The 24701-nt window shown below is 41.6% G+C and overlaps 1 protein-coding gene across 3 annotated transcripts in view; it reads left to right on the top strand.

Annotated features, from left to right (window-relative positions):
• LOC124615825 (ejaculatory bulb-specific protein 3-like) overlaps positions 1-24701 on the top strand; it is an 89239-nt gene that overhangs the window by 7386 nt on the left and 57152 nt on the right. The window contains exon 2 of one of the 3 annotated variants that reach the window (XM_047143966.1): positions 16121-16328. The exons of 1 other annotated variant lie outside the window; for it this stretch is intronic. In XM_047143966.1, the coding sequence (XP_046999922.1) occupies positions 16121-16314 (194 nt within the window). In that variant the 3' untranslated portion in view covers positions 16315-16328. Of the gene's footprint in view, positions 1-16120; positions 16392-24701 lie in introns of those variants that run through there. One more of the 3 variants, XM_047143965.1, reaches the window with a different exon arrangement.

Raw genomic sequence — 24701 nt, 5'->3', positions numbered from 1 at the left:
TTAAAGCCGGTGTTGTACAGGGCGTGTCAAAAAGAATTTTCTGATTTAAAATAATCAAAACTATTATGTTATGTGAAATATGTGTGTGAATAACGTACTGTTGGAAAGAGCAAACTCTTGACGTTTACATGGTCCCCGATAGATAGCAGCAGTGTGCTCCCACTTCAGTTCTAGTAAAAATGGTGACGGAACGACAGAAAGCATTTTGTTTACTACGTTTTGCACAATGCGGGTCAGTAATAACTGTTCAGCTTAACTTTCGTACTAGGAATGTTGTGGATCCTCCTACAGCACAGATTATTAGACGCTGGCATGAAGAATTCAGAGAAACAGGTTGTTTGTGTAAAGACAAATCGCAGGGCCGTCCCCGAGTGTTCAAAATGGTTCAAATGGCCCTGAGCACTATGAAACTTAACATCTATGGCCATAAGTCCCCTAGAAGTTAGAACTACTTAGACTTAACTAACTTAAGGACATCACACAACACCCAGTCATCACGAGGCGGAGAAAATCCGTGACCCTGCCGGGAATCGAACCCGGGAACCCGGGCGCCGGAAGCGAGAACGCTACCGCACGACCACGAGCTGTGGACGTCCCCTCGTGTCTTATACAGACGTCGGACTAGTTTCACAAGGAGTCCGCAGGAATCCGTTCGCCGTGCAGCTCGACAGCTCATCATGCCCCTGACATCCGTCGGGCGTGTGTTGCATCCACGTTTACACATGAAACAAAACAAAATTCAGCTACTGAAAGCTCTTCGTGAAGGTGACAAACAAAAACGTGTGGAATTCTGTAATTTCGTTCTTGGAAAGACGGAGGATGAAAGTATTCTTCCATTTAAATGGAAAGGCGAATCGTCACAACGTGGGGTACGGAACAGTCACATCAAGTTGTACAACACGAGAGGGACTCTCCAAAATTTAATGTGTTTTGTGCAGTTTCATGGGAAAAGGCGTATGGTTCATTTTTCTTTGTCGAGAACAGTGCTACAGGATCCACATATCTCGATATAGTCGAGAATTTTTTTCCCACAGTTGGAGACTGCTTCGAAGTACTTCATTTACCAACAGGATTGGGCGCCGCCACACTGGCACCTGGAAGTGCGGGAATTCTTAGATGAAAGGATTACCGAACGATGGATCAGTCGGACTGGACCGATTCAGTCTTACGTTAGTGGGATCCAACGTTACCGGACCTGACTGTGTGTGATTATTTCTTGGGGGGGGGGGGGGGGAGGGTCTACAAAAGACTCTGTTTATGTGCCACCATTACAGACAACAATGAATGAACTGAGACATCGCATAACAGCAGCTGAAGAAGCTGCAACTCAAGACATGCTCTCTGCAGTGTGGGAACAATTATAATACCGCATTGAAATATGCCGTGGATATCAAGCGGAGGCATGTTGAACGCCTGTGAAAAGATACCAAAAAAACTTTTTCAGTTTCCCGTTCACAAAAAACAAAATTCATTGTATATGTTTATTAGTTCGATGATTCTTCTTGATACACCCTGTATAACGTCAGTGCAGGTATAGCGAAGCTTGTGATATTAGTTTCTGCTTATGCAGCATACAGTATATAAGATATGGAGGTATATAGTTTTCCATGATGATTACAATTTCTCCAAAATACAAGCCAATAAAACACTTACATTGACAGTTTGCAATGAACCCGCCAGGATAGCCGAGAGCGCTAACGCGCTGCTTCCTGGACTCGGGTAGGCGCGCCAGCCCCGGATCGAATCCGCCCGGCGGATTAACGACGACGGCCGGTGTGCTGGCCATCCTGGATGTGGTTTTTAGGCGGTTTTCCACATCCAACTAGGTGAATACCTGGCTGATCCCCACGTCCCGCCCCAGTTACACGACTCACAGCCATTTGAAACACATTCATACTATTTCACGATTTACACTCGACGCAGACAGCTTGGGTACACTAATTCCGTCCTGGGGGGTACAGGGTGGCGGCAGGAAGGGCATCTGGCCACCCCTTAAAATTAACATGCCAATTCCGGTTAACCATGACCGACCCTGCTAACCGCACGACAAGGCGAAAGCGATAGAAAAGCGATAGAACTGACAGCTTGCAATAAAAGCTTCTTTCAATAGAATAAAAAGTAATTGACATTAATCTGGCACTACACAGGCACAGAAACTAAACTGTAGATGCGGCCAATGTGCATTTCTGCAGCTTAATACGTTTTTCACATTGAGATCTATACATATAACACGTAGCGTACTGACTGGCCTGTTCACTGATCTGGTATTGTTCCCCTCTCGTTTGATCCCTATATGATGTGAAGAATCCGAATCCACGTCACTGCTAGTTCATTAGAATCTTCCCAGCAACTTTTATCAGGTGCTGTTGCTTGGTATTGGTTGTCATGATTCCTGCTCCCACGAGGTACTGGATCGAGGTTGCCAGAAAACTTGTGAAATGTATCCGCAATCGAAAGTCATAACTGAAACACGCTTTTAACAATACGGAATTTTCATGTTAGTTTACATAGCTATGTAAATAAAAGCCAGTTAAAACCCTAGTTCATCCATTAGAATAACTACTTCGAAAAGCAGCGAAACAAAACTATCGAACCTAGTCTTCCATTTACAGTTGTAACACTATAACCAGCATCTGAGTTAGTGCGAAAGAATGGTCGTGGTCACAAATTCGAAGCTACTTGTAGCTGTGGCACAGCTACGAAACCCGATTCTTCTCGCCTGTAGCGTAGTCAAGACATTGCAGCGTCTTGTCCATTGTTTGCCTACCTTCTTGTTACAACACTGGGATGTTGTAACCAGGATGGAGTAATGTGTAAAGCAATAACGAAGTATTAATATTGGAGTGTGTGTGACTTTATTTTTGTACGTTATGTTTATTTCTTTGATATATTTATTATACAGTTGCTTTTGTCAGTTCCCTCATGTTAACCAGAATTATTTTTATTTGTAATATATTGTGTATATGTATTTAAGGATTTATAGAAGTAGTTAATGCAGTCATGATCATTATTTATCTTTTAAAATAATAAAGTTTGACCCAATTTGACTGGAAATTATGTAAATATATTTTCACAGCCACTGTGAAATTCTGCTATCTCCAGTATTTATTTTATTGAAATAAGATTGTAACAATAATAAACATTTTGCACATTTAAAAAAATTTCATTTCATAATGTCATATGGGATTATTTTTTGGAGTAATTCATCAAGCCAAGCTATAGTTTTCCGGGCACAAAAACGTGCAGTAAGAGTTATATGTGGTGTGAACTCAAGAACATCCTGCAGAAGCCTGTTTAGGGAACTAGGGATACTAACTACTGCTTCCTAATATATTTATTCTTTAATAAAATTTGTCATTAAAAATAAATCACTTCTTCAAACTATCAGCTCAATTCATGGAATCAATACTAGAAATAAGAATAATCTTCACAAGGATTTAAAGTCACTCAGTCTTGTACAAAAAGGTGTGCATTATTCAGGAAAATACATTTTCAATAACTTGCCAGCAGCCATAAAAAGCTTAACAACCAATGAAATTCAGTTTAATAGAAGCCTAAAGGATTTTTTGATGGCCAACTCCTTTATTCCAATGATGAATTTCACAGTAGAAGCAACTGATTTGTGTATATTTAAGAACAATATAACTTCTGCACAATTTCAGTGCAGCAACGTGTTCATCGTAAATAAGTGTGTGTGTGTATTTGTGTGTGTGTGTGTGTGTGTGTGTGTGTGAAAGAGAGAGAGAGAGAGAGAGAGAGAGAGAGAGAGAGAGAGAGAGAGAGAGAGAGAGAGTGTGTGTGTGTGTGTAAGTACAATTTAACTTCTGCACCATTTCAGTGCAGTAATGTGTTCATTGTAAATAAGTATTATAGTAGTTGTATTACACATTTATTATCTTATAAATAAGTTAAAAAACTTTTTTTAATTTTAAATTCAGTGCATTAGTATTTGTAAAATGATTCTTTCATATAGTGTTCATTAAAAAATGACGATCATTCAGTTTAGGACCTGTGGAATGGTACATTAGCTTATTTGTTTGAGTTGTAAATATTTGTCATGTATTGTTGTTTTTCTGACATGTTCTACATCCTGTAGGACCTCCTCACTACGGATCAATTGGAATGAAAGTAAATCTAATCTGATCAAAATAGTGAAATTCAAGCGTGGGACTGATTTACGCTGATAAATTAACTTGTCTTCTCCTTGTCATCTGTCGTGACCACAAATTCGTAGCTATCTTGCGGTTGTGGCAGAGTTACTAAACCTGATTCTTCTGGCCGGTAGCGTGGTCACGACAGTGAAGCATCTTAGACATTGTTTGGCTACCGTGTTGCTTGACAGTGATTTTCGGGCGTGGGACTGATTTATCCTGTCAAATTCGCTTGAAATTTTGCTGTCATCTCCATGAAATATTCTGAATAATTCCCACTTAAGATATCACGTAGAGTTACTAAAGTAAATGTTTTTGATTCCAAGAACGTTGTTTTAGGCGTAAGCTACCCCTACTCGCATCTTTCAAGTTGCAAGCTAGCTGCTTCAGCTTCGATTATGGCAATGAGATAGTGTTTAATGCAGCAGTGCTTTGTCCACCTAGTTGTAAAGTGCTCACTTTCCAAAATGGTAGCTGCTTTCAAAATCAGTTCCAATGTTGCGGCAGAATTTGTGCTTATCACTTACTTTCACTGCTATTTTAATTGAGCTGCTAACTGTCACAAGTAAGTGATGAATTTTAACCCTCCTTGTCATGTCCTCTGGCAACCTCTCAAGGGTAGCCATACACATCTGATTCGTGAATACGAAGCTACATCACTAATAATACAAGAGAATGACTCTTAAGAGAGTCAAAACAGCTATCAGTGGCGGATCTGAATTTTACTCATCATCGCGATATCAGACACGACGGGAAAAATGTATGGAAGCAATGAACAAGCTTATGGAGGTGAAAACCAAATGAACGTGAACAATTGCACGTTTGCCAATTTCTTGTGTTTTGTTTCTGTTTCAATAGCCTTACATTCAATTTTCTTCTTTTGAATCCTCGGCTTGATTTATTACTCAGTGTCATCGATGTGGTAGTCTATCATCCATAACATCTCCGGATATTGATCGTGTTCCTTATATTCAAGTTGTTTGTGACACAAGGCAGGACTAACATACAATTCGTTTGAGGTCAACAGTGTGCATACCCTCAAAGTTTCGTGACATGTTGGGCAAGGAATTTTTGTACATATTTTTGTTTTATTAGAGAAAGCTTTCACCCAAGCCAAAGAAGATAAGTGTGCAACTCATCTGTTTGCTGGAACAGGTTGTGGACAGCGGTGAGGACGCTGTGAACTGTCCATGGAGTTCTTTGTATTGCTAATGCAGTTAAGATTTGGCAACGATGCTGACGATATGTGACACTTCGTGATCATTCATTCACTTTCGGGATTGGTGCTGAATGATCACCCTTAATTCTCGTAATATTCTCTTTCCATAGTGATGAAGAAATGTGAATAGTCTTCGTACGAGATCGAGATCGTAAATTCTATTTTTGACCTTAGGACTGTCATTTACGCTCAAATTTCAACCAGTTTCGTATTTTATGTTGTGAAATATCTGCATTAACTAACACCGGAGCAATAGCGTACAACTAAATAAGCAGTGTCATGTTTTCTCCATGGCACCATGCTTGTCTCTTGATCTAAGGCAAGGGTAGACCTCGTTGGGCTACCGATGTGTATCGATTCAGTTTTTTCTTTGTAATCTGCAAATAGAACGTAAATTTGTAACAAAATGCTAAGAAAACCTCTGCATTATGCCAACTGAAAGATAAGCTTATTTCTGTTTATTTTTATTTTTAATTGGTCAGCCTTCTTCCATACTACAATAATTTCATTCATTATTAGTTTGTCATTGTTACTATTATTATTCTCATTCCTTCATTCACAAGAGATTTCCAATCACTATTTGGTACCGGTGTACACGACCAGTATTAATTCTGCATGAGTGGAATGGTGGATGTTTTTCTACCCAGAGTATGCATATTTACCTTGGCGTCTCATTTTTAGGACAATAGGAAAAGCCCAATAAGAAAAGGCAACGTGAGGCCGGTGATGCAGTCAGAAGTCAACAACAGTTCCTGTTGATTTAAAACAGTGATGAACATGGAGGTTAAGAGGAGTTGTCATAACGTCACAGCCCTGAAGTGCACATCCGCCCTGTTAGTAGCCCCAAACATAAGCTTCCGATGTAAGTGTTTTGATCAAAAATTCCAATTGCAACACATATGGGTGTACTAACCGTTGTCATTATAGTGTAAAGTGTAAGGGAATCACATTTCATTTGTATGTGTACCCCTTCAAATGATATTTTCTTTTATATACATTAATCTTGGTTGCTCTGTTTACTTTTATTTTGTTTTCTTTATGTCATTTGACCTCAGAGTTCCTGTCAATCCAACCCGAAAAGCTCACGCGGTGCAGTCTGTGAGACGAAGAGATTGGAAACCGACCAAACATAGCAATTTCAGGAAGAGAACATAAGCCGAGAATTAGTTCTTCAGTCCGTATTTCAAGGAAACTTTCGATTACGAAAGCAGTTTTCTCACAACACATACTTCTGTTATTTGTTATTCGAAACGCATAGTTAGTTAGTTAATTGGTTGCGTGTTCCATTGATCAATCGCACAGTACGTTAGCCGTTATGACGTGGTATGTGTCAAGTGCACAAGCAATGCACATATGAAAGAAGATTTTTTAATATATATATTACAATACAGAGTTAAAGATTAATATTTCTATTATTTACCCAATTCAATTAAATGGCACAAAATGCATGTACTTTATTTATAGATTTATTTATTCTTATTCAAGAATTCGTCTATGGTATAGAAGTAGTTGTCAAGGAGATACGATTTCAATTTATTTTTGAAGCTATTACTGCTGTCTGTCAGACATTTTATTTCATCTGGTAATTTGTCGAAAATTCTTATAGCACCATATTTACCCCTTTCTGTCCCAAAGATAGGTTGACTAAAGGGTAGTGTGAGTCTTTTTTTTCTGGTATTGTAATCATGAATGTCACTGTTGTTTTTAAACTGGTCCATATTGTTGAGAACAAATTTTATTAGTGAGTAAATGTACTGTGAGGCCCTTGTAACAATTACCAATCTTTTAAAGAGATGCCTACAAGATGTGCGACTATGAACCCCTCACGTTATTCTAACCACTTTCTTTTGAGCAGTGAATACTTTTAGATTAAATGTTGAGTTACCCCAAAATATTATTCCGTATGACATCAGATAGTGAAAGTATGCAAAGTATGTTAGCTTAATAATTTCTATATCCTCAAAATTGGCAATTATTCTGATTGTAAAAGTTGCTGAACTTAGTCGCTTTAGAAGATCCAAAATATGAATTTTCCAATTAAAATTCTCATCTATATGTACACCCACAAACTTAGTATGCTCTACCCTATCTACTGACGTCTGTTGATGTGATATATTTATTGAAGGAACTGTACTTTTTGCACCAGAAAATTGGATGTACTGTGTTTTTTCAATGTATAGAGCAATCCCATTTGCAGAAAACCAATAAATGACTTTTCCAAAGACCTTATTTGTATCATTTTCAAGTGGAGTTTCTTTTACTGGATTAATAATGATGTTTGTATCATCAGCAAACAGTGTCAGTTCAGCCTCCTGTTTCAGACAGGAAGGGAGGTCATTCACATATATGAAGAACAGAAGGGGACCCATGTTTGAACCCTGTGGAACACAGTGTAATTTCACCCCAGTTAGATGAAGTGGCAAACTTACTTAAATCACTTGACCCACATGAGGAAACTTTTTGCTTCCTGTTCAGTAGGTATGACTTAAACCACTCGTATGCTATTTCATTTATACCATAGAATTGTAATTTGAGTAACATAATATCGTGGTTCACACAATAAAATGCTATAGTATAAACAAAGTTACATAAACGAGGTGAAACGAATAGTAATAGCGGATCAGACATACATTTGAAGCCAGATAAACATCTGAAAATGCCTTCCTGCAACTATATTATTCAGGAAAGCACTGAAACATTTTCTGTTTAAGACAACACAAACTGTACTAAGTTCGACAGTACAGCACTGCGGTGGATGATCCATTGACAGAATTGAACACGCAGCTCAAAATCCGTTGGCCTCAGCGCGTGCACACATTATTTACGACGGAGGTATATACCAGTTCCATCAGTAGTCTCCATACTGAATCCTTCAAAGTATGCATTTTGTGGGCTACAGTCCAAGCTGTCTGTCTCCTGCAAGGATCTTTGAGAGAGTACGACAGAACTTCATGTGCCATTGCCATGCATGCACTGAGACTGTCGGTCGTCACTTTGAAGGAACCATCAGAGATACGGATTTGGATTCTTTACCTCATTTCGGGACCAAACAAGTGGGCAACAATACAAAACCAGTGGAGAGGCTAGTTACAGTGCATGATAGTGGGTGCTCTACCGATTAACCTGAAATAGGGAGCCAATGGTCAGAAATGCATGTTTATTGTGCTACAGACGTACACAGTGTACACAGCATAACGACAACATAGATCATAGTAGCTGTTCGACCGCCAGCGTCAATGTATGCATGGCAATGCTGCATGAAGTTCTGTCGCACTCTCCCAAAGATCCGTGGTGTCTGTTGTACCAGAAGACAGGCAGCTTGGGCCCAAGCAAGCAGGTCTTCTTTCGTTACTACGGCGATTTCATATAAGAAAACTTTGACATAACCCTACAGGAAAATGTCCAGAGGCGTGAGATCCGGTAATCTCGCTGGCTACGAGACAGGACTTCCTCTTCTAATCCAATGATGACGGTACTTGTTGTTCAGGTGCTCGCTGACATTAACATAGGAAAGGGTTGGTGCACTATTGTGTTGAAACCACATCCTTTCGCAGGCAACAAGGGGTACAGTGTCCAAGGACTGTGGCAGCACTTTACGTAGGAACACCAGGTAATATCGACCAATCAAAGAGGAGGCAGTAAATTAGGGTCTATTATGTGATCTTGGACAATGTCCTCCATACATTGACAGAAAAATTGTCTCTGGTGGCCACCTATGTGGGTGACGTGGGGATTGTCTTCACTCCGGACACGGCTGGCACGGCTGTTGAAACAACCATCATGGCTGAATGAGGCCTCATCCGTGGACAATACATACTGCACGAAGTTCGGTACTACAGCACTACGGTGGATAATCCATTGACAGAAACGAACGTGGGGCTCAAAATTCGTTGATACAAGTACTTGCACACGTTATTTGCGATAGTGGTGTAATACCAGATTGACCAGTATCCACTGTATCGTTGGAAGTGTGCGTTTCATGGGCTAGGGCCCAATCTGACTGTCTCCTGGTGCAATAGAGACCAATGATTTTTGAGACAGTACAGCATAACTCCTTGCGCCATTGCCTTGCAGGCAAGGAGATTGGCGGTGGTTACTTTGAGCAATAACTATGAGCTACGTTGTTGTTATGCGGTCTGCACTGTATATGCCCATAACACAATAAATATGTATTTCCGACCTTTGGTTCCCAATCTCTATGTAATCGCTTGTGGACCCACTATTACTGTTTCAATTTGACCCAAAAGGCTTGAGACACCTTGTCTGTATAGATCTCAATGTGAAAAACTCATGAAGATACAGAATTGCATATTGCCCACATCTGCACGCCGGATTCCTTGTTAATGAACATAATTTTCAGTTGCTTCTCCTCCGAATCCTCAAATGAATTGATTACTGTGTGGCATTGGATGATTAGTTAACTGTGTTTCTTAATGCTTCCATCCTCACCAACATACTTCTGCATTCTCGTGGTAGTAGTGAAATTCTAACTGTATGTGCCACAAGACTGCACGTAGTCGATTTGATTTCGATGTGCAAAGCGTTTGATCTCTTACTGTTTAGTGACGGGTGGAGCAAGTTGATTTCCAGTTACCTTTCATTCCACTGAAATGAACTTTCATTGCAAACTGTCAATGTTAGCACTTTATTTGTTAGTATTTTGAGCAAATCGTAATTGTCATGCAAGTTTGCATACCTCAGTATTTTATGTGCTATAATTTGCAAAGGCGGAAACTAATGTCACTAACTTTGCCATACCTCTGCTGAAATTCCGCAATACCGGCGTTAACAGCCCCCTTCCATACCGGAAAGAATCACAGCAGATTCTCGTTAGTTCAGTCGTTCTTCAAATGTACGAGGACGGTGTGAGTTGTCAGTTCTAATCACAGTGCAGATCAATGCATTCGAAGTTCTTATTTCTCGTTTTATTTAAAGGAGCTGCTAGTTGCTAGAAAAAAATTCTTTAACAAAACCTTTACACATTAATTCTTCTCTTATGCTCGTCTCAGTCGGCTCTACCAATGGCCATAGATGTCCGCTTTGCGAATACCAAACTGATCACTGTGCAGACGTTTCTGAAGAGGTTCAACTTCATCTTCAGCGACACCAATTTTAGTATTGTTCGACACGTAGATCCATGCGCCGGGGAAATATTTATGGAGTGAACATACAGATTGACATACCTGTTCTTCGTTAAACCTCTGTGATGGTAATTAGGCACCCTCATAGACTTTTGTCAACACTGGCGTTAGAAACTTCCTTCACTCTAGGTAGCTTATAAAATCAATTTTGTTGGTTTAAATCTGAGTACCTTGAATATCACTTTAGATCCGCTCTGAGATTGCCATGAACGTGCGTGTAGTTGTAGAGCACGCAGTGCAAGGAATTCACACAGTTCATCGCATGTATTTACTGTCAGGAATCAAATAAAGACAGTAAAACAAATTACACCACAGTTACTCACTTCACCATCCTGACGAAAAAATTGCGTGGAGAATCACTTCTAAAAGAAAATGGAACGATGTACAAAGCATTACTCATCACACTAAACCACGTAGTGTGAGGTACTCTGATTGGATCACAAACTATATAATTAATTTTGAGTCACACTTATGTCTTCCACGTCAGCGTAATACGCGGAGGTGATAGCGATGTTCACATATACATGTGGCAGTAGTATCATGTACGCAGGGTATAAAAGGGCAGTGCATTGGCTGAGATGTCATCTATACTCAGGTGATTCATGTGTAAAGGTTCCTGACGTGTTTGTGGCTGCACAACGGGAATTAACAGACTTCGAAAAAGGAATGGTAGTTGGAACTAGATGCATGGGATGTTCCATTTCGGAAATCGTTAGGGAATTCAATATTCCGAGACACACTGTGCCAAGCGTGTGAGGAGAATAGGAGCAGCGGCGTTTACGTAGAGTTGTCAGTGTTAACAGACGAGCAACATTGCTTGAAATAACCACAGAAAGCAAAAGGGACGTACGGCGAACGTATCAGTTAGGGTAGCCCCGTGAAATTTGGAAATGGGCTGCGGCAGCAGATGACTGACACAAGAGTCTTTGCTAAAAGCACGACAGCACCTTCACAGCGCCTCTCCTGGGCTCGTGACCGTATCGGTTGGACCCTAGACGACGGGAAAATCGTGGTCTGGTTGGATGAGTCCCGATTTCAGTTGGTAAAAGCTGATGGTAGGGTTAGAGTATGGCGCAGACTCCACAGGGTCACTATGCAATCTGGTGGTGGTTCCACAATGGTGTGGGCTGTGATTAATTGAATGGACAGGGTTCTCTGGTCCAGCTGAACCGATCATTGGCTCTAAATCGTTATGTTCGGCTATTGGAAGACCGATTGCCGTCATTCATGGACGTCATGTTCCCAAACAACGATGGAATTTGTATGGACGGCGATGCGCCGTGTCACAGAGTCACAACTCTTCGCCATTGGTTTTAAAAACATTCTGGGCAATTCGAGCGAATGATTTCGCCACCTAGATCGCCCGACATGAAACCCATCCGTGCCCGGGTTCGATTCCCGGCGGGGTCAGGGATTTTCTCTGCCTCGTGATGACTGGGTGTTGTGTGATGTTCTTAGGTTAGTTAGGTTTAAGTAGTTCTAAGTTCTAGGGGACTGATGACCATGGTCGTTAAGTCCCATAGTAAAAAAAAAAACAAAAAAAACAAAAAAAAAACCATCGAACATTTATGGAATATAACCGAGATGTCAGATCATGCATAAAATCTTGCACCGGCAACACTATCGCAATTGTTAGCGGCTACAGAGACAGAGTGGCTCAGTATTTTAAATCCTTACCACGTCGAGTTGTTGCACTAGACCGGGCAAAAGGATTCCGATAAAAAAAAAAGGTCATGTGACTAGGGCCTCCCGTAGGGAGGTGCAAGTCTTTCGATTTGACGCCACTTCGGCGACTTGCGCGTCGATGGGGATGAAATGATGATGATTAGGACAACACTACACCCAGTCTCTGAGCGGAGAAAATCTCCGACCCAGCCGGGAATCGAAACCGGCCCCTTAGGAGTAACATTCTGTCACGCTGACCACCCAGCTACCGGGGGCGGACAAAGGATTCCGATAAAATATTAGAAGGTATCGCATGACTTTTCCTAGATTTAGAGCCACCTGCCATTCACCACAGCAACTACAAATTTAATCTAAGCCATCTTACATAATTCTACAGCCGATTAACGACGACATTAGCAAACAGCCATGAATTGCTGATCGCCACATCCGTCGGGTCATTTACTGATACAGAGAATAAAAGCACACCTGTAATACATCCGTCGTGCTCTCCTGACGAAACCTTCGTCTCTGATGGAAACTCGCCGTCGAGGACCACTTACTGGGTTCTAACGTAAAAACATCTTTTAACCACTCACATATCTGGGAAGCTGAAATGTATGCTCGGACCTTCATCAGCCATCTGCAGTTGGTCACAGTGTCAAATGACTTCCGGAAATCTAAGAATGTGAGAGTTCCCTCTTGCCCTTCATCCATTGTTTGAAGATCGGATGTCATGTGAGAAAAGTGCCAACTGAGTTTCACACGAGCGATGCTCTCTAGCTTCTTGATGTTTTGTTGGCGGAAGCTTTTCCGTCTCAAGGAAATTTATTATATCCGAAATCAAAATGCGTTCAAGAATTCTGCAGCAAACCGATATTGAGGATATTGACTGTAACTACGTGTGACAGTTCTTTTACCCTTCTTATATAGGGTGGTCCATTGATAGTGACCGGCCAAATATCTCACGAAATAAGCATCAAACGAAAAACCTGCAAAGAACGAGACTCGTCTGGCTTGAAGGGGGAAACCAGATGGCGCTGTGGTTGGTGCGCTAGATGTCGCTGCCATAGGTCAAACGGATATCAATTGCGTTTTTTTCTTAAATAGGAACCCCCATTTTTTATTACTTACTCGTGGAGTACGTAAAGAAATATGAATGTCTTAGTTGGACCACATTTTTCGCTTTGTGATAGATAGCGCTGTAATAGTCACAAACATATGGCTCACAGTTTTAGACGAATAGCTGGTAACAGTAGGTGGAGCACGAAAACAAATATCTTTCAACTTTCCTCACAGAAAGAAATCCGGGGATGTCAGGTCTGGTGAACGTGCGGGCCATGGTATGGTGCTTCGAAGACCAATCCACCCGCCATGAAATACGCTATTCAATACCGCTGCAACCGCACGCGAGCTATGTGCCGGACATTCATCACGTTGGAAGTACATCGCCATTCTCTCATGCAGTGAAACAACTTGTAGTAACATCGGTAGAACATTACGTAGGAAATCAGAATACATTGCACCATTTAGACTACCATCGATAAAATGGGGGCCAATTATCCTTCCTCCCATAATGCCGCACCATACATCAACCCGCCAAGGTCGCTGATGTTCCACTAGTAGCAGCCATTGTGGATTTTCCGTTGCCCAATAGTGCATATTTAGCCGGTTTACGTTACCGCTGTTGGTGAATGACACTTCGTCGCTAAATAGAACGCGTGCAAAAAATCTGCCATCGTCCCGTAATTTCTCTTGTGTCCAGTGGCCGAACTGTACACGACGTTCAAACTCGTCGCCATGCAATTCCTGGTGCACAGAAATATGGTACGGGTGCAATCGATGTTGATGTAGCATTCTCAACACCGACTTTATTTGACATTCCCGATTCTCACGCAATTTGTCTGCTACTGATGTGCTGATTAGCCGCGACAGTAGCTAAAACACCTACTTGGGCATCATCATTTGTTGCAGGTCGTGGTTGACATTTCACATGTGGCTGAATACTTCCTGTTTCCTTAAATAACGTAACCATCTGGCGAACGGTCCGGACACTAGGATGATGTCGTCCAGGATACCGAGCAGCATACATAGCACACGCCCGTTGGGCATTTTGATCACAACACGATATCGACCTTTTCCGCAATTGGTAAACGGTCCATTTTAGCACGGGTAATGTATCACGAACACCGTCCGCACTGGCGGAATGTTACGTGGTACCACGTACTTATACGTTTGTGACTATTACATCGCCATCTATCACAAAGCGAAAAATTTGATCCAACTAAAACATTCATATTCTTTTACGTACTACACGAATATGTAATAAAAAGTGGGGGTTCCTATTTAAAAAAACGCAGTTGATATCCGTTTGACCTATGGCAGCGCCATCTAGCGCGCCAACCATAGCGCCATCTGGTTTCCCCCTTCAAGCTAGACAAGTTTCCTTCTTTGTAGTTTTTTCGTTTGACGCTTATTTCGTGAGATATTTCGCCCGGTCACGATCAATGGACCACGCTGTATACAGGAGTCACGAGCGACGATTCGATTTGGACTTCACTGTGCGCGAGAGATTCTCAATGAACGCGGGCTAAGTAAGGACCCAGTGCTCTGTAAAACCAAACTTGTATTCCATCTGGACCCGTTGACTTCTTTGTTTTCAACTCTTTGAATTTGTTCTCTACGCCACGGATATCAATTTTTTTGTCCTCTGCGCAGGAGTCTGTACGACAGAAAACAACGATGGTTTTGCGCGAATGATTTCTTAAGCGGAAAACTTAAAACTGCAGCTTTCCTTTTGCTGTCTTTTGCCGCCGCCCCAGACTGGTCGACACACGCGCACAAGTAGTTTGGTAACTTAGCTGAACCAAGTTTGTTTCAGTGTTTATCAGTGTTCCTGAATTAAAGACTATCCATCACTAATACGAACATTTGTTTGTGTTGCTAAGAATAATAAGAGTATTTTAAGTAACGCCGAGAACAAAAATGTTGTTTATGTCCACTCCCCGGCAAGTGTTGATTGTCGTTGTCTCCAGACGCAATGTTTTCGACACGCATACAATACATACCACAGTGACATTCAATTTATTTCTGAAGCAAGTATTTACAATTAACCTACATTAATTTCGTGAATATCTGGTTACTCATATTACAAATGGATGACTAAACTCTCTATATGGGATCAGTTTAGATAAAGTTGCATTTCAGGGCACAAGACAAGTGGATACACTAACGTAACGAAATAATAACGCTATCTCGGATGGAAGCGCGTAGAAAATTTGTTGGGGCCCTGTTGTGGCTGCTGTTGCAGTCTACGAGGGGCAGTCAAATGCAAACGAGACAGATGGAAAAAAGTGCGTCAGCTGCTCATTATTTCAAAAGTAATCGCCACAACTGTTCATACATTTATCCCATTGTAACAAAAGTCGCTCAGTGCCATCACGGAAAAACGTTTGCAGAAGCCTACGGAACCATGATTGTACCGAGGCATACACCTCTTCTTCCGAAGTAAATCGATGGGCCCATGTGTTGCCAAGGTTATTTCGAGTACGCTGAAAAATTTCCGCTGGGAAGCTCTTACAGTTCCCCCATACAGTCTCCCCAAGCGATTTCCATATTTTTGGAGCCCTAAAGAAAGACATTCGGGGCCGTCGTTTTTCTTCGGACGTGTAGGCGCACATCTGGGTACAATCATGCTTCCGCAGGTAACCGCACTTTTCCATGAAGGCATTCACTGTCAGATCTCACAGTGGGCTGAGTGTATTTACATTTATTGCGATTACCTTTGAAATAATAAACAGTTTACTTATTTTTTCCCGTCTGTTTCCCCTTACATGTAGTCATAATTAATACTCGTGTACAAACACAATTGTGGCAGATAAAAAATGATGAAAAACTACATTTTTATCTATCGGTAATGCTTTATCACACCAATTTACTTTCGACAGATACCATATGGCGGCTCTTGGAGAAAGGCTGCAACAGCTGTACGGAAGACGAGCGGAAGGTGTACAGTTTCATGGCGTACCTGTCCAACAACAGGTCGAATGAGTGGCAGCAAGTCCTGAGTATGTACGACCCCCAGGGCGACTTCAAGAGGAAGAACGGCGATCAGTGGAAAGGATACGGCGTCCTTCTGTAAAGCTCTTGTATCCGGTAAAGAATTTATTCTTGTGTACGTCAATAAAAGCATTGCTTATTTTGACAATAACATTTCAATCAGGCAATTTTTTTTTCTTTTTTTTTTGAGTTATCAGTCTTGTAACTGGTTTGATGCGGCCCGCCACGAATTCCTCTCGTGCGATAACCTTTTCATCTCAGAGCAGTGCTTGTGACATATGTCCTCAATTATCTATTGTATGTATTCCAATCTCTGTCTTCCTCTTCAGGTTTGACTGCCTACAGCTCCGTCTAGCACCATAAAGGTTATTCCACGATGTCTTAGTAGATGTCCTATCATCCTGTGCCTTCTTATTATCAGTGTTTATCATATATTTATTTCCTCGCCGATTCTGCGGAGAAGCTCGTCATTTCTTACCATAAGAGTCAACCTAATTTTCAATATGAAACTTCCTGGCAGATTAAAACTGTGTGTCGAACCGAGACTCGAACTCGGGAACTTTGCCTTTTGCGGTCAAGTGCTCTACCAACTGAACTACCCAAGCACGACTCACGACCCCTTCTCACAGATTTAATTCCGCCAGTACCTCGTCTCCTACCTTCCAAACTTCACAGAAGCTCTTCTGCGAACCTTGCAGAATCTGAACTCCTGGAAGAAAGGATATTGCAGAGACATGGCTTAGCCTCAGCCTGGGGGATGTCTCCGCAATATCCTTTCTTGCAGTAGTGCTAGTTCTGCAAGGTTGGCAGAAGAGCTTCTGTGAAGTTTGGAAGGTAGGAGACGAAGTACTGGCAGAACTCAAGCTGTGAGGGCGGGTCGTGAGTCGTGCTTGGGTAGCTCAGTTGGTAGAGCACTTTCCCCCAAAAGGCAAAGGTCGGAGTTCGAGTCTCACTACGGCACGCAGTTTTAATCTGCCAAGAAGTTTCATATCAGCGCACACTCCGCTGCCGAGTGAAAATCTCATTCTCGTTAATTTCAATATTCTTATGTAGCACTGCATCCCGAAAGCTTCGATTCTGCTCAGTAATGGTTTTCCCACACTCCGCGTTTCACTGCCATACGATGCTGTGCTCCAAACGTACATTCTTAGAAACTTCTTCCTCAAATTAGGACCTACGTATGATACTAGTAGACTATTCTTGGTCAGGAATGCTCTCTTTACCTGCACTAGCCTGCTTTTCATGTTCGCCTTTCTCCGCCCATCGCCGGTCATTTTGCTGCCTTGGTGGGAGAACTCCGTTACTTCGCCTACTTCGGGGTCCCCAATTCTTACGTCAAGTTTTTTGCTGTTCTCATTTCCGCTACTCCTCATTACTTTCGTCTTTCTTCGATTTACTCTCAATCCATATTCTGAACTCATTACACTGTTCATTCCATACAACAGATACTGTAAAAAAATGTTCAAATGTGTGTGAAATCTTATGGGACTTAACTGCTAAGGTCATCAGTCCCTAAGCTTACACACTACTTAACCTAAATTATCCTAAGGACAAACACACACACCCATGCCCGAAGGAGAACTCGAACCTCCGACAGGACCAGCCGCACACTTCATGACTGCAGCGCCTGAGACCGCTCGGCAACAGATACTGTAATTCTTCTTCAATTTCATTGAGGATAGCTATGTTATCAGCGATTCTTAGCATTTATATCCTTTTACCTTGCATTTTTATCCCACTCTTGAACCTTCCATTCATTTCCGTCATTAATTCTTCCATCTGTAGATTGAACAGTAGGTGTGGAATAGTACATCTCTGTTTTAAACAGATTTTAATATGAGCACTTTGCTTTTGTCTTCTAGTCTTAATGTTCGTTATTGGATATTATACATACTTTTCCTTTATTTTTCTAAGAATTTCGAACATCTTGCACCATTTGACATTGTCGAACGCTTTTCCCAGGTCGACAAAGCGTCCTCTCTTGATTTTTGTACAGTCTTGTAACCATCATCAACCAGCTTCAGAATTGCCTCTCTGGTGCCCTTATTTTTCCTAAAACCAAACTAATCATCATCTAGCACATCCTCAGTTTGATTTTTCATTCTTATGTATATTACTCTTGACAGTGACTTGTATGAAAGAGCTATTCAGCTGATTGTGCTATAGTTTTGACACTTGTCGACTTTTGCTACCTTTGGGATTGCGCAGATAACGTTTTTCTAAAAATCTGATGGTATATGGGTATATCGCCAGACACATACATTATACGCATCAACGCGAATAGTAGTTTTGTGGCCGCTTCCCGCACGATTTTAGAAATTCTGATGGAATTTTACCGATCCCTTATGCCTTATGTGATATTAATTGTCCAAAGGTCTTTTAAATTCTGTCTCTAATACGAGACCCCTATCTCTTCCTTGTCAACTCCTGTTTCTTCTTGTATTACGTCATCAGGTAAGTTCTCCCCCTCGTAGAGGCTCTCAGTTAACTCTTTCCGCTTATCCACTCTCTTCACCACGGTTAACAGTGGAGTTCCCGTTACATTCTTAACGTTACGGATGGTTGTATTGACTTTCCTAAATCTCTTAGCCTCAGAGAACTTAGAGAACTTCAAGCGTACCTCTTCAATCCTTAGTACTTCCGTATCCCACTTCTTTGCACACTGATTCTTCCCGACTAGTCTCTTAAACGTCGGCCTACTTGTGCTCTGAGTCTGTACCTGCTCCTGAGTAAGCATTAAAATTCGATATGTGATTTTGAAATCTCTACCCGACCATGGTAGAATGTAACTGGAATCTTCCTCCATCTCTCCGCCTTTCCCAAGTATACTTGCTCTTGTTGTGATTTTGAACAGATTATTCGCTACTACTAGCTGAAATTTATGGCAGAACTCAGTTAGTCTTTCTCCTCTCTCACTCTTACTATCAAGTCCATAATTATTATCTCGTAACTCTTTCTTCTACTCCTTACCCTACACCGCATTCCAATCCCCCACGACTATTAGTTTTTTTTATCAACATACTCAGTTACCCATGCAGTATCCTCGTATATTCCCTCTATCTCCTCCTCTTCTGCTACCGACGTTCACATGTATACCTGAACTATTGCTGTCGGTGTTGGTTTGCTATCGATTCTGATGAGAACAACCTTATCACCGAAGCGTTCACAGTAACTCACTCTCTGCCCTGCCTTCCTATTCATAACGAATCCTACTCCTGCTACAGCATTTTCTGTTGCTGTTGATATTACCCTATACTCATCTGACCAGAAGTCTTCGTCGTCTTTGCATTCACTTTACTGATCCCCACTACTATAGGTAGATATAATCTTACAATTTCCATTTTCATATTTTCTATCTTTCATATCACGTTGAAACTTCTGACATTCCATGCCCCGACTCGTAGAACGTTACCCTGCCTTCGGTTATGTAATCTTATTCCCATGGACATCGCTCCCATGGCAGTACCTCGCGGGAGACCCGAATGTGGGACCGCTCCAAAATATTTTGCCAATGAACAGATTATCATGACGCTTTGTTCAATTACAGGCCACATGTCCTGTGGATAAACATTATGTATCTTTAACGCAGTAGCTTTCGTTGCCTTCTGCATCCTCACACTGTTGATCACTGCTGATTCTTCCTCCTTTTAGGGACAGTTTCCCTCCCCAAGGGGAAGAGAATGCCCTGAACATCTGTCCCCTCCTCCGCACTGCCGTTGGTAGTACGAGGTTATCTTCTTATGCTGGTCTTTGGCCGCCATTGCTGATGAGTATTTATTCAAAATTTAAGCAGGGGCAGGGTTCGAAACCAGTACCCATATAATATAAATATACTGACCTTGAGGATCACGTGAACTTTCAACTCTTATTAATGTTACACAGAATCCACCTTTCAATTCAGATGCGTGTTTTGCATTATTTGTGTAACATTCAGAAGTCCATTGAAAGCTCATATCATCGTTGCGACATTCCATTCAGATGTTGGGAAAAAATAGACATGAACAATAGATGGTACATTTCACTCACTTTAGTCTGTAATCGGTGTCAATTGGACGCAATTAGCGAAAGCTGGTGCTTTATGACTCTCATTAGCTTAATAAGAGGTGAGCATTCATTTATAATAAATAATATTAAAATCAAAACTGTTTTAGTAGCTTCATCCGCGCGATCGATATTAGCCTAGAGTATATTACTATCGTTCATTTGCAAATGAACAAAGGCCAAAATTTCAGTCAGCGTTTCTCATTAGCAGCAAAAACTTAGAAGAATTGATGCATATGTCGTTCATCGATCAAATACACACTGTGGACCCATCAGAAAGAAACCTTTTGGATTCAAAAACAAGGTTTCTGTCGATGTGTATGTGGCGCGAAAATTTATTTACAGTGCAGAAGATTATATGTGATTTTCACTTGTAGAGGTATTTTCAAGGACAGCGGTACTCAAATTATCCCATCACAACAGACCAGATGATATCACATCGATATAACTATAGATGCCGCATCTCACGCAGAGCTCACAGTTTAATGAATAGCTTCGACGTCAACGGAAATGTAAAGAAGTGTTCTCCAGACCAGTAAATAAGGTAACGTATTTCGAGGTAGCCGTTTGAACATTTTGCACTACTGGCCATTGAAATTGCTACACCAAGAAGAAATGCAGATGATAAACGGGTGTTCATTGGACAAATATATTATACTAGAACTGACATGTGATTACATTTTCACGCAATTTGGGTGCATGGATCCTGAAAAATCAGTACCCAGAACAATCACCTCTGGCCGTAATAACTGCCTTGATACGCCTGGGGATTGAGTCAAACAGAGCTTGGATGGCGTGTGCAGATACAGCTGCCCATGCAGCTTCAACACGATACCACAGTTCATCAAGAGTAGTGACTGGCGCACTGTGACGAGCCAGTTGCTCGGCCACCATTGATCGGACGTTTTCAATTGGTGAGAGATCTGGAGAATGTGCTGGCCAGGACAGCAGTCGAACATTTTCTGTATCCAGAAAGGCCCGTACAGGACCTGAAATGCGGTTGTGCATTATCCTGCTGAAATGTAGTGTTTCGCAGGGATCGAATGAAGGGTAGAGCTACGGGCCGTAACTCAACTGAAATGTAACGTCAACTGTTCAAAGTGCCGTCAATGCGAACAAGAGGTGACAGACGTGTAACCAGTGGCACCCCATACCATCACGCCGGGTGATACGCCAGTATGGCGATGACGAATACACGCTTCCAATGTGCGTTCACTGCGATGTCGCTAAACACGGATGAGACCATCATGATGCTGTAAACAGAACCTGGATTCATCCGAAAAAATGAGGTTTTGCCATTCGTGCACCCAGGTTCGTCGTTGAGTACACCATCGCAGGCGCTCCTGTCTGTGATGCAGCATCAAGGGTAACCGCAGCCATGGTCTCGAAGCTGATAGTCCATGCTGCTGCAAACGTCGTCGAACTGTTCGTGCAGATGGTTGTGGTCTTGCAAACGTCCCCATCTTTTGACTCAGGGATCGAGACGTGGCTGCACGATCCGTTACAGCCATGCGGATAAGATTCCTGTCATCTCGACTGCTAGGGATACGAGACCGTTGGGATCCAGCTCGGCGTTCCGTATTACCCTCCTGAACCCATCGATTGAATATTCTGCAAACAGTTATTGGATCTCAACCAATGCGAGCAGCAATGTCGCGATACGATAAACTGCAATCGCGATAGGCTACAATCCGACCATTATCAAAGTCGAAAACGTGATGGTACGCATTTCTCCTCCTTACACGAGCCATCACAACGTTTCACCAGGCAACGCCGGTCAACTGCTGTTTGTGTATGAGAAATCGGCTGGAAACTTCTCTCATGTCAGCACGTTGTAGGTGTCGCCACCGGCGCCAACCTTGTGTGAATGGTCTGAAAAGCTAATCATTTGCATATCACAGCATCTTCTTCCTGTACGTTAAATTTCGCGTCTGTAGCAGTCATCTTCGTGGTGTAGCAATTTTAATGGCCAATAGCGTAGTACGCTAGATTGTTTCCCTTCCGAATATGTGTTCAGATAGTATTAATTTGAACATGGTGTCTTTTGTATCCATGAGTGCAATTTTTAATCTAGCTGCATCCAGAACGAAAGTTATGGCTATTTTGGTTCTGGGTCACATTACACGTGAATAACATTGAAAAATACAAGTCCTAGATGGCTAAATATCAGAAGCAGATGCATGAGATCACAAGCCACCTAGCCCTTATATATGACGTCATCATCGTCACGTAAGAAGACATGCTCCCTTATGTATGACGTCACTCGCAATGCTAGTTCTTTCTTGGAATGGTGGCAGCCATTAAACCGAACCAGTCACATCCTAGTAATTTACAGGTCCACCATCTTGGCCCTATTCAGAAGTATCAAACCCAAACGACTGACTTGTTTTCAGTAGGATACTGGAACATATACAATGTCGATCGTTGTGAATTACCTCGATGGTAACTGTCCATTGAAACATAGTATGTTGATGTTGTTGTTGTTGTTGTCGTCTTCAGTCCTGACACTGGTTTGATGCAGCTCTCCATGCTACTCTATCCTGTGCAAGCTTCTTCATCTCCCAGTACCTACTGCAATCTACATCCTTCTGAATCTGCTTAGTGTATACATCTCTTGGTCTCCCTCCACTATTTTTCCCCTCCACGCTGCCCTCCAATACTAAATTGGTGATCCCTTGATGCCTCAGAACATGTCCTACCAACCGATCCCGTCTTCTGGTCAAGTTGTGCCACAAACTTCTCTTCTCCCCAATCCTATTCAATACTTCCTCATTAGTTGTGTGATCTACCCATCTAATCTTCAGCATTCTTCTGTAGCACCACATTTCGAATGCTTCTATTCTCTTCTTGTCCAAATTATTTATCGTCCATGTTTCACTACCATACATGGCTACACTCCATACAAATACTTTCAGAAATGACTTCCTGACACATCTATACTCGATGTTAACAAATTTTTCTTCTTCAGAAACGCTTTCTTTGCCATTGCCAGTCTACATTTTATATCCTCTCTACTTCGACCATCATCAGTTATTTTACTCCCTAAATAGCAAAACTCCTTTACTACTTTAAGTGTCTCATTTCCTAATCTAATTCCCTCAGCATTACAAGACTTAATTCGACTACATTCCATTATCTTCGTTTTGCTTTTGTTGATGTTCATCTTATATCCTCCTTTCAAGACACTGTCCATTCCATTCAACTGCTCTTCCAAGTCCTTTGCTGTCTGATAGAATTACAATGTCATCAGTGAACCTCAACGTTTTTATTTCTTCTCCATGGATTTTAATACCTACTCCGAATTTTTCTTTTGTTTCCTTTACTGCTTGCTCAATATACAGATTGAATAACATCGGGGAGAGGCTACAACCCTGTCTCACTCCCTTCCCAACCACTGCTTCCCTTTCATGCCCCTCAACTCTTATAACTGCAATTTGGTTTCTGTACAAATTGTAAATAGCCTTTCGCTCCCTGTATTTTACCCCTGCCATCTTTAGAATTTGAAAGAGAGTATTCCAGTCAACACTGTCAAAAGCTTTCTCTAAGTCTACAAATGCTAGAAACATAGGTTTGCCTTTCCTTAATCTAGCTTCCAAGATAAGTCGTAGGGTCAGTATTGCCTCACGTGTTCCAATATTTTACCCCTGCCACCTTCAGAATCTGAAAGAGAGTATTACAGTCAACATTGTCAAAAGCTTTCTCTAAGTCTGCAAATGCTAGAAAAGTAGGTTTGCCTTTCCTTAATCTTTCTTCTAAGATAAGTCGTAAGGTCAGTATTGTCTCACGTGTTCCAGTGTTTCTACGGAATCCAAACTGATCTTCCCCGAGGTTGGCTACTACTAGTTTTTCCATTCGTCTGTAAAGAATTCGTGTTAGTATTTTGCAGCTGTGACTTATTAAACTGATAGTTCGGTAATTTTCACATCTGTCAACACCTGCTTTCTTTGGGATTGGAATTATTATATTCTTCTTGAAGTCTGAGGGTATTTCGGCTGTTTCATACATCTTGCTCACCAGATGGTAGAGTTTTGTTAGGACTGGCTCTCCCAAGGCCGTCAGTAGTTCTAATGGAATGTTGTCTACTCCGGGGGCCTTGTTTCGACTCAGGTCTTTCAGTGCTCTATCAAACTCTTCACACAGTCTCGTATCTCCCATTTCATTTTCATCTACATCCTCTTCCATTTCCATAATATTGTCCTCAAGTACATCGCCCTTGTATAGATCCTCTATATACTCCTTCCACCTTTCTGCTTTCCATTCTTTGCTTAGAACTGGGTTTCCATCTGAGCTCTTGATATTGATACAAGTCGTTCTCTTATCTCCAAAGGTGTCTTTAATTTTCCTGTAGGCAGTATCTATCTTACCCCTAGTGAGATAAGCCTCTACATCCTTACATTTTTCCTCTAGCCATCCCTGCTTAGCCATTTT

Source organism: Schistocerca americana, chromosome 5 (assembly GCF_021461395.2).
Source record: "Schistocerca americana isolate TAMUIC-IGC-003095 chromosome 5, iqSchAmer2.1, whole genome shotgun sequence".
Classification (NCBI taxonomy): domain Eukaryota; kingdom Metazoa; phylum Arthropoda; class Insecta; order Orthoptera; family Acrididae; genus Schistocerca; species Schistocerca americana.
Note: the sequence above shows the minus strand (reverse complement) of the source record. Positions and strands in the feature narration are given on the sequence as shown.